Source organism: Acanthisitta chloris, unplaced genomic scaffold (assembly GCF_000695815.1).
Source record: "Acanthisitta chloris isolate BGI_N310 unplaced genomic scaffold, ASM69581v1 scaffold3921, whole genome shotgun sequence".
In the NCBI taxonomy this organism is placed as follows: domain Eukaryota; kingdom Metazoa; phylum Chordata; class Aves; order Passeriformes; family Acanthisittidae; genus Acanthisitta; species Acanthisitta chloris.
Window position 1 is genome coordinate 289 of NW_008657474.1, and position 20,986 is coordinate 21,274.

The window sequence follows — 20,986 nt, forward strand, 5'->3', positions numbered from 1 at the left end:
AGAGGAGGTGTCGTGTAGTTACTGTGTGCAGCGAGAGTCAGAACAAAGGTGTGGAAGCTCTCAAGTTCTCCTCTGCCTCTGGCCTGTGGGGTTCAGGTGCTCCACCGAGAGCAGTGGGGCTGGATCTCCTCCCCTCCCCGCGCACCAGTGCTGCCCAGCACAGCAGTGCCCATCGTGCTGCCCTCCCTGCACCATCCCCTGCTGCAGAGCCCTTCGCATCACCATCATCAGTATCAAAACAGCGACATCCCAAAAGGCTTTCCCGTAACGACGTGTAGAAGGAATCAGTTTAACTTGGTCTCTGGGAAATTAATTGCTTCAGTCTGAACAAACGTTCACCTTTTTTTTTTCTGTGTACAGCTTAATTGTTTCTCACAGTGCATTTCTGTGCTACAGACAGTGAAGACAAGATAGATAGAATAAAATGTCACAGGCTGTTTCTGCTGGGATGTGAGGTAGCTGGATATCCAGTCATTTGGAATAAATCAACCCTGTGCCTGATTTGGAGTCTCTTAATATACCTTACCTCCCCCTCTGCAGCCTGTTGGGGTATTGGGAGTGTTTCTGAGGTGTTTAGTCCCAGAGGGAAAGACAGAACTTTCTTGTCTGCACAAAAACTGGTAGTGCCAATGGCTCATGTGTTGAGGGAAGGTGAGACTGTGTTTGTTGTTCACAGTGGGTTGCCTGCTCCTATTAAGGATTCAGAGCATGGCACAGGAGAGAACCATCACCTCTCTGTGGCCTTTGGAGCTGGGCTTTCTCTGGGGCTGTTTCATGCAGTTCTTATTCTCTCAAAACAGCAACCAGAGTACCTGGGAATAACAGCTGTGACAGCAACAGCAAGAAAGGACACCCTTACATTTGTGCTAAATATTAAATATGTAGTTACTAGTCTCAGCTGTCTGATATAATCAACATTTTAAATCCTGTTCATGTGGGGGAAGGGAAATTAAAATTTGTTCAAATGTCTAGGAAGTCTGTTTTACTACTTTGAATTCCTAAATAGCCCTTAGCTTCCACAGCAGCTTCCACAGGCAGTGCAAAATTGTCTGTTGATTTCTTGTTTTGCCAGGTCTCAACTCCAACACGACAGCTGAAATAGATGATACGTCACCTTCCCCTTAGAAAGAGGCTGGGGTGAAGAGGAGGTAGCTCTGCTGCTGGGGCATGCTGAACGCATTCGCCAGGATCCAGCTCCCTCTTGCGGGAGCTGCACAGCCAGCACTCCCCAGGAGGAGTGCAGGGAGAGGGATGCAGCATCCACTGGGAAAGATCTGATTCTGTGCCCTGGTTTTCTATGCAGTTACTGTGCTGTTAATTCTGATCTTTGCTTCAGGTTTTATACTCTTAAACAGAACAGCTTCATCTCTCTTTTTTTATTGGCAAGTTCTGGGCTCTCTATGTTTGTGCATCAGACATGCTAGATTCTAGCCCAGGGATGAAGTCAGGCCAAGTCTCTATAGCTTCTCTCAAACTGTTCAGTTTTGTGGCAAGAAATAACCCTCCTTTAGAAAAAGATGAAGTGCAAGCACCACGTTAACTGAAGCCCAGATCACCGAAGGACTCATCTGCTGAAACTTTTCACCACAATGGCCTTTAGCTGTTCTAAGAAACACTGCCTTGTATTACATTTTGTGACAAAAGTGTAGTGTTTTACTTGTTCATCTTGAGTATCTACTTCAGCTATCAGCTGACAAGTGAACCCAGTATGCTCCCATGGGGTACTACAGAGATAGAACAGCTCTGGCCTATGTAAAAGCAGTGGTTCTGTTTAAGTAAGAAGTTGTCCTTTTGACGATCCAGTCTAGTATCTCAAAATGAAGCAGCTCCTGTGGGAGTTGTTTTAGGTCAGAATGCAATATCCATCCGGTTTGGTACAGCAGATGTCAAGTAAGAGGCAGAGAAGGTTGTGGAGCTTGCTTAGAACACACAAGTGTGGCTTCTTGCCAGTACAGTGTAATAATTGTATTTCATTTTTGTAGAATCTGTGTCATCACCTTGGCAGAAGCCCATCCTCTTCTTCAAAGTGGGAAAACAATTAAAAGCATTAATTACCAAATCAGTGCCAACTGTAGCAGACTCCAGAATAAGGTTTCTGGGAAGTCAAAAAGGGTAAGGCTTTTTGATTTCATTAGTTGTTCATTTTTATCTCTCACATTGCTGGAGACTTTGTCCTTTCTCAGATAGAAACTCAGCAGGTTACTTTTGTATTTTATTTTAAACCAGCCCCTCTACAGCTGAAGACTTTAGACTTCCTCCAGAGGTGCCTATCTGCCTGTCCCAGCCAGGGTCTTGCAGTGCTCCTACAGCACTGGTGGTTTCCAGTCTTGTCTAAACCCAGGTTAACACTTTCATAGTATATGGAGGGACATAAACATCCCTGAGAAAACAGCAAATTGATTCCAGAAAAATGCCAAGGATCTGGACACTGTTGTTTTTCTCAAGCAGATTTAGACAGCAGATGGGCCAATTCTGTGTGTTTCATGGTGGGTTTTTGAGTGTGAAGTAGTTTAACCAGCTTATACTGAGATCAGCAATGCTGTTTCTCACCTCTGGCCCCTGATTTTTAATCTGATCAAACTACAAGTCTGCCTGTTCTGCAAGAAACTTAATTATGACTAAACTTGCAAACTCTTAACAAGCTTCTCTTGGGTATGTGCACATAACTAACTTGGCATCTTCCCCTCTGTAGCGAGGCACAGCTCTGTAACTTGCAACGACCTGTATCACACATCCTTGCTTTTTGAGCTTACAAACTCATGTTGCTGCCAGCAAGACTTTAAAAAGCCCTGTGTAATTAAAACTGTACGTATATATGTATGTTTTTATTTGTTTTCTAAATGCAGGGAGCTCAGTTTTTAACAGAACTTGCCCCTCTGTGTAGGATATCTTCATCAGATGGAGAAGAATACACCATTTACAGGTAAGGCATTTCCCTTTTTCTTCTTCCCTTGACATCCCCAAGCATGTCTGCTGAGTCCTAACACTTTTGCAGTTGTATACGGGGGCGGCTGATAGAAGTGAATGAAAACATTCTTAGCAATCCCACTATTCTGCAAGAAAAGGTAAGACACTTTCTTGCTTTTTATTTTCTAACTTTTATTTCACTGTTGACTTCAGTCTCTCTTTTTAGCCATCGACTGAAGGGTACATCGCAGTGGTTCTACCCAAATTTGAAGAAAGCAAGAGCATAACTCAAGGACTTCTGACACAGAAGGAGTACGAGGAAGTGTTGTTGAAACGCCGTAATTCTTCTTCATGAAATCAATTACACACTTATCAGCTGCATTTGATACTAAATAAGCTACTTTTATTGTACACTGTGAGTCTTGTGGTATGCAAAGGCCTAGTGCCTGTTTTTAAAAGTGGAAGTAAACTTCTTGATTCCTACAAGAATAAACCAGTTCAAAGAGTTTGTGTCTTAAAATATCCGTACTCTTTCTCTGAATTCTAGCACTACAAGTTCTTAAAGTAAGCACAGAATGGCATGTTGGAGAGTATTTATGTTCCACAATCAGCTTTGCTTCTGCTTAATGCAAGCATAACACATACAGAGAAACTGTATGATTTAGCTATCACTTAATTTAGCTAAACTAATACAATATGGAGTTTGACAGAGGTGAATTGAAAATAAAAATGCAACAGAAGCCTACGTACAAAGAGCAGATAAACTTGAAAATAGGTATTTCACACCAGCTTGTATTTTCATGGCATCCTGAAGTCAAATAATGCCCTTTGTACAGAAGTTTGAAATAATCAGTATCTATTTCCTTAAATTTTAAATGTCTAACATAAAGTCTGCATAAGACCTTCAGTGGTTCTACATGCAACTCAAATTCTGCTCACTAAGTTTTAATAAAAAAAAAAGAAACAACTGCCAGCTACAAATAGGGTCAAAGAAAAAGGGTTTGAGTCAAGACCATTGATCACTTAGAAATACACCTTCGTAAAGATGAATCAAGATTTAAAATTTAGGGGTGCAGCTACTGAAATAGGGTTTTTTCCCTAGAACTACTTCACTGCAGGTATAACTTGTAACTAAGATAACATTTCAGTGCTTGAGGCCACAACCTTTCAGACCATATTCCTGATTCTGTTCTATCAAATACATAGACTGAAATAGGCCAGAGATGAGTTTACAGACTTCAACAGTAGTGTTACATAGAGCATATGCAGCACAGGGTTCATTACATAAAATGTCTATTAGCAGCATCTTTGGGTTGAAACATCCATTAAGACATTCATAAGCATTAATTACAAGATCGGTAGCAATAGTGAGCACAGGAAAGGCATTCACATTATAAAAATACAGAACTATTAGACTAGTTGGTATTGTAATGGCTAAGTAATGGGACATCTATTAGATGTGACAAAGGTCAACAGTTTCATTTCAAATTAACCTGGTTTGACTTTCCACAAATGAAAGCAATATTGAAAATTCAGGAAGTGTTATTTTCAAATGGGAGCTCCTGCATCTCTCAGTGCTATGTTTACTTGCTCTCTAAAAATGTCATGTTTGTTACATGATTTTCTAAAGACTTGATGCCGAACGTCTCCGCTCTCCTTTCTGGAGTATGTGCATTTGTACCACTTCGTATTTTGTCTTCTTTCCATGGTGGAGCAGGTTTAAGGCAGCCATTTCCTGCTTTGTTCTGTGTATATATATAAAACAAAGATTTCTTAAAACCAGCCAAACAAAAAAACCCAACCAAACCAACCCCAAAACTTCAAAATAGTGCAGATAAACCAAGTACTCACCTTTCTCAGTAATTTGCAGCAAAGTGGAAGGAGTTGGCATAATAGAGTCATCACATTCCTTGTTTTCAGAATGCATGCATCGACCTAAATAAGACAATTAATAGTAGAGTAAGTAGTACTAGTAGAGTATTAGTAGTACTACTACAAGGATAGCAGTAATAGTAGAGTAAGACGACTCATTACTTCTGTTTGGCAGTTAGCTGTTTTCAGCATGAGATGGTAATCTACTTTGAGCTTGAATAAGTAATATTTGTCCTTCTTAAATCCCTCTAATCGAAAAAGTTTTGCCTACATCTTTTTTTTATTTCTCTATACAGTATGTGTAAAGCAAGAGCATCTCTTCTGTTAAGCCAAGACTTGAGCTATGATGGAGAAGGGAATGACACACAGCCCAAGAGGCTGAACTAATAATAATATAATATTAAACAGTAATAAAAGTCTGTTGGAAAGGAGCTCCTACTATCTGATTTATTACAATTCTTCATATTTTTCCTTTATGTTTTATGTCCTGTCAGCATGATTTAGAAAGCCATGCATCAATCCAAGCTTTACTTTGATCTGAGTTACACTAAAAGTTAGCTTAAATCTTCAAGCATTTGAGTTTATGCCTCAAATCTAACACCATGGGTCAACAAGTCTGGGTCCTCAACAAACATTCATTAGAGAGCCTATTAGTACTGCTGTAGTGACAGACTGGAGTTCCCACTTAAGTTTAGAGAGTGTAAAACAAACTCAGCAGTAACCCCAAGGTGCTTAGTTTGGTTTTGAGTGGCTTGAATGCTTTTGCCAGTCTCAGTCCCTGCTGTAAAACTGACATCTTTTCCATAGCTCACTGGAAACAAACATCCAGGTGCACAGAAATGGTCTCACTCACATTGATCATTCTTCTGTCAGGGATACTTCAAGTTCTTTGTGAAGCCTGATCTCCATATCATCCAAAAAGTAGATGCTCAGGTTTGTGCATCTACTTTTTGTAGTAACAATGACAAAAATACACATGTAGCTGCCATGAAAGTTATGTATAAAAATATGAATATTATCAGAAGAAACTCTGGGCAGTCTCCAGGAAACTACCTATTGAGAAGCAAGCATGTGTTTCAGTAGTAGAGTCTGCAGTTTGGTACTTGGTACATACATGTTAAGCATCAATAACAACAGAAAAATTATTACAGTGGTGGAAATACTTTAATTTAAATTTTGATCACTGAAGCCTGTAGTGAGGTACACTTAAATTACCGTTCCTATTTCTCTGAATTAAATTCTAGTGGATTACAGTATAATTATATTCAGTATTACTCCATCTTGTATTATTCTGCTGAAAATTCTAATTTGCAGCATGTAAAATTCCAGTACCTCTCTTTATGTAGTGGGTAAGGAGAGGGACATGTTGATAAAAAGAAGTCCTTTTAAAAAAGACGTCAGCAGTAAAAAACAATATAAAGTAGTGGAAGCCTATGGATACCTCCTGCCTTTTTATTTTTTTAAAAGCAGTCCAGGAACATCATTGTCTTGGGAAATATTTCTGTAAACTCTTTCACTAAGAGTGAAATCCAAAACCCAAACAGTAACTTCAGTACTTTTAATAATAGGAAAGAAAAAAATCCTATTACTTATTCTTAGACTCTAAAGACTCTTAGACTCTCAAGTTGCTAAGCTTAGGGTAGGAAAACTTCCTTAAAACATTAATATTAGATATATGTCTGTGTCCACTGGGCCAGTTACACAAAAACTGGGTATCTGTGCTCCCTAAAAAAAAAAGTTCACATAAGCCTGTAGAGTAATACTATCCAAGCGATCCACTGACAAGCTTCCATGTGTGCTGGGTGTGTATTATGGTACCATATTTTGCCTCCTATCAAACTCATCATGAAGGAGAGGGTCAGGTAAGGATAAACTTCCCTGAAGCCCTTCTCTGATAGTGGGGGGAAAAAAAAAAAGCTAGAAGACAGTAGCACCTATGCTGGAGAAACTCCCTTCCTGAGACAAGACAGGAGAGTAAATGGCTTGGATGACAGTTATCATGTCTCCCAAGAGACAGAACATTGTCAGCAAGGGCAACAGTTCTTCCTGTTCTTCCTCTATGCTTTGCACATCAGCATCTCAAAAGGTGTTAGGTGTAAAACAGTACTTTAATTCCTCTCCTACACAGGGAACAACAACAATGACATACTGCACAGCAGAAAAAAAATGCTTGCACAACAGCACAAAATTTTGTACTTATTAATTTTTATGGTCCTCTGTCAATCCAAGAAGTTCAGCTGTCATGAACTGTTACATATTTTAACAGGAGCATTAATTAGTAAGTTACTGTATTTCAGAACCAGTTAGGCCTTACTTTCAGGAACATATATGTAATTTTTAACTTACCTTTGTAAATGTAGCACTTTTACCCTGAGCAGAAGCTTTAGCTGTTATCTGGAGCTGCTTGCACATAGAAATCAGTTTTTCAGCCTCCAACAGAAGCAAAGGCTTGTCATCATTGTGTACCTGAAACGTGATTCAGGAAGATAATATTGGAGTCTTTTACACAGAGTGGTTTTAAGTTAATGGCAGTATCACTAGTGTCATAAGCTGAATATTGTTTTAGAGGTCATACATCACCTGATCAGAAAAGGCATGAAGGGCTGAAGCAAGCTTTGTGCCCTCTGTAGCAAAAATCTGAAAGGGGAGAAAAAGCATGTAATGAAATGAACCACAACAGATGATCAGGCTCTTTTTCCTTGTTGTTCGCATAAATAGTGTGCTATAAAGTAAGAGGGTACCAGGAAATATTTGTAATAGTTGTATGCACTTACAATTCATAAGTCAGCAGTTTGTGGTGACTTCTGAAATAACGAGCTACACTACAAACTGCCATTTTCCCAGATAAGTGAAGTTTAAAGGCTTTGCCTTTATGTACAACACCCCCCACTTCCAATTACGTGGCAGCTCACAAGCATTCTGTGGGTAGATGACACCAGCCATGTGTGTTTATTGTCCTGTCAAAGGTAACCAGTCTCCTGTTAAACACAGACATGCATCTTGGAAATAACAGCCCACACATTCCTTCATTTGGCCCCTTGTCTTTTGTTTGCATTATGCAAATGTTTACATCTTCTTTCTCTCCCAAGAAAATACTGTTGCTTAGACTAGGATCGAGTATCTGTTAACACTATCAGGCACTGAGCTAAGTGACACCATGAGTACTACTAATGTATTGAAGTCCATTGTATTTGCCATAATACCAGTTTGCTATTCCTCCTCCTAACTGGAATCTATCAGTGTAAGGAATGCTGTCTGAAGCTACTACTTTCAGAAAGTATATCCCAGAGTTAGGCTGCTTAAAACCTACAGCTGCCAGTCAATTCATGGTACACTGTACTTATGTGTAAGGAATCAGAGACTTAAGTTCCAATTTAGCCTTCACTCAGAGTGCCTACTTCTGTCTTTTTTTAAAAGCACATTACCTCTGCTTGATGAAATAAATCTTGAGTAGTTTTCAGAAGTCCTTCTCCTCTGTAGGAAATAACAAAAGCAGAAAAAATGCCATGTATAGACTGCAGATTATTTTGCCTGCTACTTGCAAAAGTTACACTTTCACCACTGCACATTTTACAGTTCACACCACTGAACTGTAAAATATCACTCTTTTAGAAGATACTAGGCACAACAATAACTTCCTACAGGAACTGCATTTCAAAATATTATACAAACACGTCAATAGCTAGAGCACTGCTGGGGAATTAGCAATGGCTCAGTTCTCATAAACTGAACAAGAATAGAAGCCCATGTCTGGCATACTGAGTATTATTGGACTACCAGGTAAGAAAAAAAATCTCAACTCTTATAAAAGAAACCAATAAACACCTAAATTCTTCAAGCAACAAAGCTGACATTGTACGGGCAAGTTTCAGAACAACACTTTTCACTACAGCAAAGATCAGTAATTCTCATTTACAGTTATATAGCTGTGCTCTCATCATTACCTTAATTTTCCAAGTATTTATTAACATACTTCTTAAAAGGTTTCCCATATCCAAGAGATATTTAAATAGATGTGCTGCAACAAAACGTGTTTAGCCTGTTAAAAATCCCTAATTAAATTACTAAACTGCTTAGAAATTTACAAAAATTTATAAAGCTTAAGGATAAAATCAAAGTTCCTTTCTGAATGTGACTCAATTATATTTTGAAAATGACACGGTTTTATTTCTTATCAACACTGTTAATGCTCTTCTTCCCATCAAAATTCACCATATACAGTGTGATTACCTGGTAAATAAATACATGGAGTAGGCCATACTTGACATGCCTTGTCCATGTTGCACAATCTCATTCTCCTGATCCTCCCATTTCTCTGTCTCAGAATCCATATCAGATGTGAGCAGATGCAATTCTAATCCAAGTTTTGCAATTTTTGCCTGTTCCTGTAAGTGGTAACCATATTTATGGCACTTGAAAACATACTCTTCAGACAAGATATATTTAAAAATTTTTTTTACTAAAATGATGGCATCTTACCTCAGTATCTAGTTTGACTGGCTTTAATGCTTTCAGATTTGCATTATGCTTCTGTTTCAAACAAAAAATAATATTTTTAAATAAAAGCAATTAGTAATTATTTTACTAACAAATCATAAGAGGTGGCTCTATACTCAGAAGGTGACTTTGCAAGAGTGTTCCAGTGGTTCAAAGAAACTTCTCAGTAGAAACTGAGAACCTGTTCTGATCTGTCCACCTGAAATGGCATGTGCAAACAGCATCTGTGCCTTGTAGATGCCCTGAAATTTCAAGGAAAACACCTCTTCATAGTCCTCGGACTCCACTTCCTAATGCAGTGCAATCTCTTGCCCTTACCCTCTAAATCCTCAATAATACTCAGGACTAAACAATCTTGAACCTGCACTGATTTTTCCACCAAATATGATACCGATATAATTGACTTGGAAATTGATTTGGCTAGTAAGAAGCTGATGGAGGCCACAACCCATGGAAATGCCAGTGTGATGTTTTGTAGCTCATTTTATTGTGTTGCTTTGTTGACACAGCTGGAAACAAAAACTGATCCTTTGTTCTTTCCATGCATTTCCTTCTGTTATTGAAGTCATGAACTATCAAAAATACCAGTCTGGCTGCAGGCCAAATATTGGCTCAGATTAAACAGTAATTAGTGGTACTGATGTGAGTGAACTACCTGGTAAGGCAGCACCTGCCAACTGTGTAATACACTTACACAGCAATACATCATTTGTTTCACATTTAGTTGCAGTTCCTGGCTTTAACTTCATGTGCTGCTGTTACCACTGTGCAAAGACAGCAAAAATAAACAGACATGGGAGCCACAGCCCACGTTCAGAAATTGCACTGGACTGCAGAGAGGTGGCAAGTACAAAGTTGGTGTCATAACTTGGGGAGGTGTGAGACACTAGAGGAGGCTGGATGATAAGAGCGCAAGACAGAATCTGAAAAAAGCTGCTGCTATTCACTAGGGAAATTTAAGCTCAGTAATGCTTGGGGGGGAGAGGGGAAGTACTGTTCACTGTGAACAGCATCAGAAACAATCTCCAGGTGTCAATTCCATCTCTCCCTTCAAGAGTTTGAGCAAAAGCAAAGTACTGCTGTTGAAATTCCTAATGCAATTTGCTGTTCGGTTTAGCTTTCATGTCATTTCTCTTTTCCCATCCCAGAATGTTTAAATATTCTGAATCTTATTAATGTCTACCCAGATTAGACACTGTAATTCTGCCTATGTATCAGAAATGCTGATCTCATATCGAAAGATTTAGCACAAAGGGTAAGAACTGATAGTCCTAATTGTGACTTAGGTTTGCCCATATTGTATATTAGAAGCCCAATTTAAGAAATGCTGGTTTTAAGGCAGAGTCTTAAAAAAAAAAACAACAAAAAACAAAAGAGGACAAAGCCAAACTGGATCTGCATGTAAACATAAATTTTGGGCTAGAAGGTATGGCAAATATTTAAGCTGCAGAGTGAAGGATATTCAAGAAAAATCAACACTCTAGCACAGCTAAGTTATTCTATCCACAAATAACTAAAACCTCAGAATGTTTGTCAGATCTGTGGTTTTCTCCATTCTAGTGTTCAGTCACATTATTTGAATAGCAGAATTGATAAAAATCAGATAAGTTATTCTGGTTTTAAAATGTTATTTGACACCTAATATTAAAGAAAAACTTAGCCATGCATTAAGCACACATAAATCATCACTGCTGCTCTGGTCCTTGGCTACAGCATGGTCTAGGATGCCACTCATTAGCATCAAACAGCACAGTGCCAATTAAACAGATGTAACAAAATATGTGAACTAATTAGATCAGCAGGAGCAGTGTGGCTCTGTGCAGGGACAGTGCGGGTGTTAGCCAGGCACAGCAAACCTCTGTGATGGCAGCAGGGGGAGAAGAGGCAGTACTGAGAGTAACAGCACTGGGAAGAGAGGCAGTTCCAAAGCTTAGTGCACCGGTTAGGCAAAGAAATTAATCTGTGAAGAAACTCTGCTGTCTTATATATTAATGTAATACACAATTAATGTAATACACTATAAATTAGTGTAATAGACATTTCCTGTCTACTTTCAAACTGTATTTATCATAACTATGCATCTTGCAAAACTCAAAAGGCAGCAGCAACCTTTCAAACAGTAACAATGGAGAACTGTTTAAATCCTGGGCACAGAGCTTTTATTGAAAGTATTTTAAAAGGTGTATGAATTAATAAGTGGGAATCTGATTTCAAACATCTCTTCTTTAAATTTTGGCTCAAGTCTAGAAGCTTTGTAGCTTAGTCAAACTGGTGAGGGACAAAAACCCTATCAAAAGTCACCAAAACAGTCTATTTCCAGCTTCAATATTTAGCTCTGTAACCGTGAAATTCAGCTGTGCTCATGAAGCCTAACATTATATTCTATTTAAATCTGCAGATTGAATTTATAATGTAGAAGTTTTTCTCCTTTCATTAAGGGTCAGAGTAGTATTGTGTTTGAAGTTGTAGAATTGCACAACACAGACATGGAGACAGGATTCTCAACAGTACAGGGCTAAGGACAGAAAGCAAGGAGAAAAAGAAACAAGCTAGAGAGCTTACTGTACCTTCTAAGAACATTCCTTCCCTTTTTCCTACCCATGAAAAGATGACTGATTACGTGATACTAACAAAGCTTAGGACGTTTCCTAACACAGAGATGCTCTCAGAAACAATGTAATATCAATTATAATCAGCTAAGGATATTAATTACCTCACAACTAAATCTGGATATTTGCTGTAACTATTTTCTCTACATTAAACACAGTTAAGATCAAGGAAGGAAACAAGAACCTGTTATTTGAAGAGCCTGCAAGAGGTCTTTGTCCCTTTGTTCCAAACAGGTCAATTCTGGCAACAATGCTAGCCTTGGTAATCTGACTTTTTTAAATTTTCAGTATGTTGCAGTGTTTTAATTGTATCAATTGACTTCTTTATTATATAGCATGACAGTTGTGTATGTGGTAAAAAAAAAGTCATATTAATTAACAGGAACTAAAGTTCATGGACAACCAAAGTGATTAAAGCATATTATGTAACTAGTTACCCTAATTTTCAGTCTGTTTGTCAGTTTATTAAATGAATAACAAAGTTTGACATTTTACTGTCAGTCATCCAGTCAGGAGACATGTTACTATGGGGACTATGCTATGTCCTCATCAAGTTGTGACACAGAAAGAAGTCAAAGAGATAACAGCAGATATAAATACAGCAAACCCAAAAGCAACTTACCCCTGGTCTGGGCAGTGAGAGGTAGACACGCTTCTCTCCTATGAAGAACACACAGGTTTACACCAAAATTTGTATGTAGATTTTAATTGATAGGATCAAATGCCTTACTTCATCCTTCCTTAAGTGGCAGTACTATAAAAGCAAATTACTTACCTGTAATTCCTCCTCTCTGAGTATTGCAGAAGATGCTCTGTCTCATGCTTTCAGACAGACAGGCCAAGAGCTCTGTACTGTTCAGATTTTAGCTCTCAGCAACTGGCAGTTAAGAAAGCTTCTCTGAACAATTTCCCTCAATAATATTTCTAGTCCCCAGCACATATTCCACAAGAGAGTAAAGAAACTCTCTCCAATGACTCAGTAGCTACATGCACTCATTTTCTTCAAAGTATAGAACATAAAATGGTAGCTCCAGGTAAGGCTTTTTTTGGCATGGGTTGGATGGTCTAAAATTTGGAGCAGACAATGCCACTAGTGAGAAATACCTAGGCAGGTTTTTCTTAGAAATGTCAATAAAACCCTCATGTTGTACTGTACTATTTGTATCCCATGTGTACTATATTTTATAAAGCAAAAGGTTCTACAGCATTTTACACACTTATAGAATTGTTTCTTATATTGCTAGGAGCCTCAGATATTCCAAGTCTGAGCAAACCAAATTGAGAAAAAAAAAATAAATCCTTTTAGGTGTTACCTGAAAGTTGATAAGAAGACATTATTGGCAAGGAGAAACAGTGCCTGAGCTAACAGCCTAAGATTATAGGTTCAGTTACCAGAAGACTTAATTATCTATGAAGACTTACATTTATTGCAATAGACTCAAGAAAGGAAAGTCTGCTAAACCAAAATAAAATATATAAATAAAAAACTTAAGAGATAGTAAGAAATAGATTTTACTCCAAAAAAACCCCAATGGCTACTATACTGGATGTCAGTACCAGGTTCACATAGAGATGATGCATCTCAACAAAGTACAAGCAACAACCCCCCTACAATTGCTACCTCCTCCTCTTGTATCAGATCCTAGAGAAGTTCCGTTCTCAGTCCTCGGAACACAGTTCTTTTGTGCATTCATGATATTTTGAAAGTATGCCCTTTATCTCCTGACACCACAGAAAGATCATGGGCTCCACGTCACAGCAACAGACTCCTAAAACCAAAATTTTAGCATGCTGACAAATGTCCAGCAACCCTCTTGACAAGTATGAAAAATGTAACCTTCCTTTGTAAGATCACCTCTTTCTTCCCCTACCCAGTTTTGCATAAGATGACTGAGTTATCAGGGCATGAGCTGCCTAACTAATTTTTTTCAAAATGCAGATATTAATTGCCCAAACATATATAAAGCAAGATTTCTCCCTGAAGACTGATACAAATTACAAGTGACTCAAAACATACTATATATCGAAATATGAGGTAAAGGGCATGTAAGGAAGCATTGCAAGACACACCAAGAACAAAAACTAGCTTATAATTTTAAAATGCTGCAGCATAGAAGATCTCCTTGTAGCTATGTAAAAACTTGTTGTACCATGTTAAAAAATAAAAATTCAAACACAAAGTCCTGACAGAACAAATGGAGTACAAATGCATGCTGAGAGGACACACTACTCACACACACAAGGCAGAGTATTAATTATTCATTAGGCGTTCAGAATTATGGAAACCAAATGCAAAGAGGTGGCAAACAGAACTAAGACATAAAAAGCTGCCTTTGCTCTTCAAGTAATTCCCATCATTTGGCTTTGCAATGTTTAGTTGCTCATTATTTTAAGAAGAAGGATATCACTATTTGTTTCTTGGAACATTTAAAAAAATCACCCTAAAACCCATGCACACAAACCCCCACCTCACTGGACTTTCAAAAGAGCAGAACAACTCAAGTCAGAGATGATCCTACTTCATCAAAAAATACTTAATTACATCAGTATAATCACAGAACTTCTATTTGATCCCATTAACAGAATACAAATAAATATGTTTTCAGATATTTCCTTAGTTTGTAACTCAGATCTTTGCTATAATAGCAAAAGGCTTTTTGCCACATGAAAATATTTTTATTTATTTGAGTCTGCTTTTGCTTTTCCAAATGTGTTTTTGCTAATATTTTTTTGCACTTAAAATTAATTTTTATTATTTCATCCTGTGTTCCAACCTTCTGCTTTCCAGCAGTTCCAATCATATTTTTTCCCTCTAAAATGGCTCTATTTCAACTTCCAAATCCTGCTTTTGATGTCACTTCCTCTCAGAGGATTGCTGCACATCTGTTTCACTCCTCTTTCTAGTAAAATAATTTCTTAACTCTAAAATTCTGATCTCCATTGCTTATTTATCCACTATGACCCTCCCAAATCCTCATGTCCTTTTAACTCTTCACAAATCAAGTGGCCAAAAAAAATGAGGAGGGCAGAAAAGGAAGTAATCTTCATAAAGATTCACTTCTGACCAACTTACAAGGGAGAAAACCAGAGCATTATTCACATTCTTCTCCAGTATGTTGAAAGCAAAACATCAGAAGAAAAGAGACAGGCTGACATCCAACAGCTTGGATCAATGAGAGGTACTTTTCTCAGGTGATCCATCTCAAAGTACAAGAGCCTCAAAGTTAAGTATCAAATCTAAACTAGTCACTCTGAGAACAAAAGGATCCTTCCGTGGGCAGAATCAAACCTCCCAGCTGGCAGGAGCTACCCTCTCACTGAGCCCTTCACTCTCCTCAGCCTGGACAAGCCACACTAACATTGTGCACAATGGGCCTCCTCACTGCTGGATTAAAAAGTGCTCTAGAATTGAGCAAAAGAAGGTCAACTCTACCTCACCATACAGTTCCACACAGCAGAGATATTTTCAAAATACACATAGGGGTTTACTGGGCTGTGCTGAGCTCACCAACCTCCTCCACCCCAAAGTGCCTGTGCACTCCACACCCCAACATAAACCCATTCCAAATTGGGCATGACCTGGTGTGATTACATTAAAATTGAGTAAAACAGTGCTTAACTTTCAAGCTAAATCCAGCTCTCTATCCATGTGAGTTTTGAACTGTAGTATGAGAAACACCTAATATGCTCTTATGAAAAAATACTGAATAAGGAGCTATGCAGTTGCTCATAAAAATAAAGAAATAAGTATAAACAAAGTGAATCTAGTGTAATCCGAAAAATGCTTCTTTTATTTGATGTGTCCAGCACATTTAGTCACCATTCAATTTTTGCATCTTAAGCTGTATTCTGAACTCTCTAACAAAGCCAAACATTTAAATTGATAGTACAAAAATACAAGTTTTTAAACTGAGGAGAAAAAAAATATATACCTTCTTACTCTATCTTTTGTTACACACAGTCACAATTTTACTAGAAATAAAGCACTTGTTACATTTTAGTCTGTAAAATAAAGACACTTTTACCAACCTCAACATTAAGACAAGTATCGTGAGTTACAAGACAAATAAAGTCTTCAAAAACATTGTGAAACTTTGTGTTTGGAGGCAAAAGTTTTGTGAATGCCACTTTTATAGCCTCTTGGTAAACAAATATTTTAGGTTAATTTATTTGCTGGGTCACCAGTTGTGTTTTCTAGGAGAAAAAAAAACCCTGCTGAAAGTGGCAAGGAAACTTTAGGGTGTTTTCTGGAAACAAAAAGGTGGGGGTATTTGGATGAGTTTCCTCAACCCCGTGGGTCTTTTTATGACAAGAGTCACTTTGGAGTCCAACAAGAGAAAACAAGCAAAGACAAAAAGATTAGCCACAATACGGAGGAAAACTTTGTAGAAGACACGTGGATGTAGGAGACCGAGTTTTTTTCTGAGGAGATAACTGATGGCTAATATCAACCAATCCAGGCTCAGAGAGAAGTCCCTTACTAGGCTGGGCCATGAGACAAAGAAAATGTAGACATGATTTCTTAAGCATCATTTTGGCAATACAAAACCTAATGCACCCAAAGCCATATAGAGAACACAAGCTATGCTTAGCATCTTACCAATGGTGATAGCGGAATAATTTATGCTAAAAGAAAGACTGAGGAGATGTGAGACACTAATCAGAATAGGCTCATCTGGCTATGTCAAACAGGAGAAGATCTTTACTGCATCCAGGCCCACACAAGCAACAGCCTCCAACATGCTCAGCAGTACCTACCCATCTCTTTGCTCTCCTTCAAGCAACAATAATGGGTTGCCCTTGTGAAGTTTTAAAGAAAGTGGAAAGTACCACTTGAGGCAAATGTGTTATCTGCCATCAGCAGCCCCAAGAAAAAGTTACTAACTACAGAGGATGCTGGGCATCTGACATCAAGAGCTATTTATCTGGAGAGCCAAGGATATGCTTGGCTATGGCTGCATGATTCTCATCCTATTACTTTTTAAAACAATAATATATATATATATATATGTATGCACACACATGCATACATATATAAAAATACATAAGAAGGTTACCATTCAACCCTGCTAGACCACTGTATGAATACAAGAAAAAATATGAAGGTACTTCATAATCAGCCCTACAAATTCCAAATTTATTCTAACACATTAATAATAGAGTAATATCATAATTTAAGTCTCATTTTATAAAATTTAATATTATGTTGAAAGAAAGTGAATATGTCCCTGGCTCCCAAAACAAACAAAAACCCCACTGAAAGTTAAAAGGCCCATAAACATGACCTGTGATTGCTATGCATCTTTATGTGGCATTCCAGGCCAAGGTGGAAGAACAAGCAGGATAATAGTTATGTTTTTCTCAAAAGTCTCAAATTCCCAATAACCTGTTCTACTGTAAACCCACCCAGAATTTTAAAATGTTTTCCTTTTACAAGTCTTCAGGTCCAGACACACATTCATCTAGCAACCAGCAGCAACAATTTAAGGTACTATACCCTGTGGTTGGTTGTTACTGTGCTCACCACAATGCTGGCAGAACTGCTTACACAAAAAAAATAATCAAGGGCAGAAAGTTAAAGTGACTAAACAAACTCTGAAAATGAAATATGATCTCACATGAATAGCAAGATGAAGTATTGTACCATTGATAAAGTGTCATCTAACCTGAATAAGGATTTACTTTTTTCTGGATCTTGAATACAAAAAATGAAGTCCCTGTATTTAACTAAATCTAAACTTTTAAACCTGAGCGATTTTCTTAAAAATACAAGACATTCAGTATTATTATATATTACATTCTATCTGTATCCAATTAAACCTTAAAGACCGAAACAAACACATAGCTGCAAGAAGTATGACACGCTACACTAAAGACAACATCTGAACAAAAAGTATGTTGGATAAAAATGAAAAACAGAATGCCCTCCATTTTAAAGGTAAATTACCCTATGCTAAGAGTAAACACAGATTTAATTTTTTTTTTTGAAAGATTCCAAGCTTCTCTTCTACATGTTGTACAAATACCAATAAACTTACCAACCAGAGAAAATATCCCAAGATTGTGCAGAGTCGTCAGAGATTCCATCCAGGAGAAAGGACAGCAGTTTAAAAATCAAATAACTACATTCACTACATTATGAAGTGAATACAAGGCAAGGTGACAGTATAGAATATATACATATATATGTCTTCTCCAGAAATACAGGAAATTAAACATGTCACACAACTCAAGTTGCATCTTGACTGTCATGACCTGATATGTCCTAGACAAACCAAAATGAATGGAATGGAAGCCCTATACCCTCAATATTTGGACACCATTGGCAAAGAGCTATATCTAATGCTTTTGAGTCCCTTGAATGGTTCCATTTGAGCTCGCTGGAACTAATCACAGTGTGCAAATTTAAATATCTAATCTTACACAAATCAGGCCTTTAAATTTTTGGCTGCTTTTATTTGAAAAAATAATCCAATAAGCAGCCTGATTTGACATCTATACAAAAGCAGTAGATTTGTGTATTTCTACCTAGATCCCAAGGGATGTGGAACACCTAAGTGCACACTTCCCTTAAAAAAACAATATTTGCCAAATCAAACTTAAAATTTTTAGATTACGTGTATTGAAAACTACATTTTTCTATTTCTACACAGCATTCTTACCTCTTCTTCCTTCAAACACATCATTGATTTCTCTTAACAGCAAAGACATGTCACTCAGTTGGGACTCCCAGGCCTCACAGAACACCTCAAGATTTTCTTTTGCAATCTTGCTAGATGGATGCAATGCCAGTGTTTCTGCAGCAGAAATTATCTGGACAGAGAACAAAGTGTTTGCTATTATTGCAAGTCCTAGTACATAGCGTTCCACATGAATTCACAAATGCCTCCACAGGCAAAACACCAAATTAAACTGCTACTATTATGTCTTTGTAGAGCATTCATCTGACATTTGCAGGCTTGATTATCTTCCTTGTGTGTCCTTTCAGCTACCACCCAGCATTAAACTGTAATTCCTTCTTAGAAATGCTTTGAACAGTTCAACGTTACGTATCAAAAAAAATTCACACAAGTAATTTTTATTGAGTTATGTCTAGTAGAAGTGGCCAGCTGAAAGCTAAACATACCTGTGGGCCAGTAACCTGAAAGGTGTCTTCTGCATGTATGCAAGTAATCTCAAGGGGCTCAGTTCCAGAAACATGCCTCAATAGGCGACACATCTACATTTTTTTTAAAAATATGAAAAGAACAGAAAAAAATATGCTTTCATTAGAAGTGAGCAAGGGTGTACATGCAAAACCACACACAAACAAACAAACCTATTCACAGTCCTTTCAGAAACCTGCAGGGAACCACACAGCTGGGTGTTTCTTGGGGAGCATTTACAGTAAAAACAGGGCTGATTCCTGACTTAGAAGGTATAGAAAACCAAGAGAAGAAAAAGTCTTAATAAATGAATAAACCAACAACCATTTCACATATTTATGACTGAGTAAAACTGGAAGTAATCACACGCATAGAACTTGGAAAAACTGTAGCATAAATAACTTCACCAGAACAGGTTTATTTAGCAATTAGCAACCATGTGGAAAATTTAGGCTTTCATCATTCAGGGGACTGAATTATCTTTGATCAAATCAGCGTCAAATTAGTTTAGGGAAGTAATACTCTTTCTTTTCATGGTAAGCAAACATCCTTCTTTTTATTTTGGGGGGGGTTGTTGGTTTTTCTGGGGAGGGTTTTGTGGGTTTTTTTTGTATTTGGGTTTTTTGTTTGTTTGTTTGGGGGTTTTTTTAATATTATGAGTGAACTTCAGACTGAAAAGGAACATAGAAGTTCTCAGACTGAAGAGGATCTATAAGACAGGGACAGCACGTACGAAACTTACTGCACTGTCCATCACCAGAAATGCTATGAGGCCTCACATGCAAATACTATTTAACCTCATAGTTTTGCCTGCAAAATAAATCAGTATCTCACTGGACCACTAATTAGTCACAGGTAAAGGGGACGTTAAAGCTGAAATTAAAGATTCACAGCATTGATCTGCCAGTCCCAGGAGTTCAAGGGTGTTCATTCTGCATATTCATACTCCTGGGATAAATCCTCAAGCCCCATAAGGTATTGTCATTTTAAAAAGAAATTAATATTAGATACCATGCAAGTAGAGTTGCTGGCATCACCAGGTTTCAGAACAAAGTCATCTATCTTTGTATGTCTCCTACTGGTACAGGTACCTCTGCTCACCTGTGAGACAAGGTACACATGGCAGATATCCCCTCCACAGCCACTCCTATGAGCCACATTGTCTCAGTACTTGGAAGTTCTCTCTGTTCACATGTGTGAATACTAACCATAAAAACTATGAATGCATTAGTCCATTAAGAAACTTAACCTTCTACTTCCAGCATTCTTGTTTATTTGGATTCAGCTGTTGCTGGACATCTGCTAATTTAAAGGAAAGGGATCTAGAAACCTATTTTTTATCAGTATTTTAGACCCAAAGGCCAATGCCTTCCTAAAGAACAGATTGATGCAAATCCAGCCAGTCATTTTCTAAGTATCTTACAGAATGAAAGCAGTTGTGAACTCACCTCAACAAGTTGTTCTTTCTGCTCTGATAGCTTGCAGGTATATTCTGCTACAGCTTCAAGATTTCCTTCTACTCCTGTGATTTTTAATGCTTTAAGAACCATATGATCCGTATGGTATTTTAGAAGATCTGCTGCTAAAGATGTTGCTGCACTGTGGACCTTGAGTAGCATTAAAAGAAGAAGGTGAGATAAACCATGGAAAGAAAAACAATTCATCCAGTACCAAGTTAAACAAATTTAAGAGACAGATTGATTTTTCCAAGAAGCAAAAAATTTACTGCCATGAAAGCTCATATACAGCTTGTTTATTATCTGGTTTTTTCTTTTCTTCAATTACTATTCAAAGTAGAAAGATAAAATCCACTGCACTCAAAAAAAAACCACAAAAACCCAAACCAATAACCCCACAATCAAATATGGAGAGAAACAAAAGAGCAGCTGGGTAAAATGAAGACATGAACTTATCACACTGCTGCTTCCTGATTATGTTACAGCTGGGGAAAAAGCA

At 37.7% G+C, this 20,986-nt stretch overlaps 2 protein-coding genes across 2 annotated transcripts in view; one reads left to right on the forward strand and one right to left on the reverse strand.

The window, feature by feature from the left end:
- Positions 1-1,982: 1,982 nt before the first annotated feature.
- FAM206A (family with sequence similarity 206, member A) lies at positions 1,983-3,262 on the forward strand (the record flags this gene model as incomplete). Its single annotated transcript, XM_009084712.1, has 4 exons — positions 1,983-2,112; positions 2,847-2,923; positions 2,996-3,065; positions 3,134-3,262. Coding segments are annotated over 4 exons (406 nt in total), but the record flags the coding sequence as incomplete, so codon positions are not given.
- A 1,139-nt stretch (positions 3,263-4,401) lies between these two features.
- CTNNAL1 (catenin (cadherin-associated protein), alpha-like 1) overlaps positions 4,402-20,986 on the reverse strand; it is a gene marked incomplete at its 5' end in the record, with an annotated part of 37,479 nt that continues 20,894 nt past the window's right edge. Inside the window, 11 exons of the mRNA XM_009084711.1 lie at positions 4,402-4,652; positions 4,759-4,842; positions 7,126-7,245; positions 7,360-7,416; positions 8,205-8,253; positions 9,010-9,164; positions 9,259-9,309; positions 12,508-12,545; positions 18,548-18,698; positions 19,012-19,104; positions 20,479-20,637. Coding sequence (XP_009082959.1) covers positions 4,491-4,652; positions 4,759-4,842; positions 7,126-7,245; positions 7,360-7,416; positions 8,205-8,253; positions 9,010-9,164; positions 9,259-9,309; positions 12,508-12,545; positions 18,548-18,698; positions 19,012-19,104; positions 20,479-20,637 — 1,119 coding nt within the window. The remainder of the gene's footprint in view (positions 4,653-4,758; positions 4,843-7,125; positions 7,246-7,359; positions 7,417-8,204; positions 8,254-9,009; positions 9,165-9,258; positions 9,310-12,507; positions 12,546-18,547; positions 18,699-19,011; positions 19,105-20,478; positions 20,638-20,986) is intronic.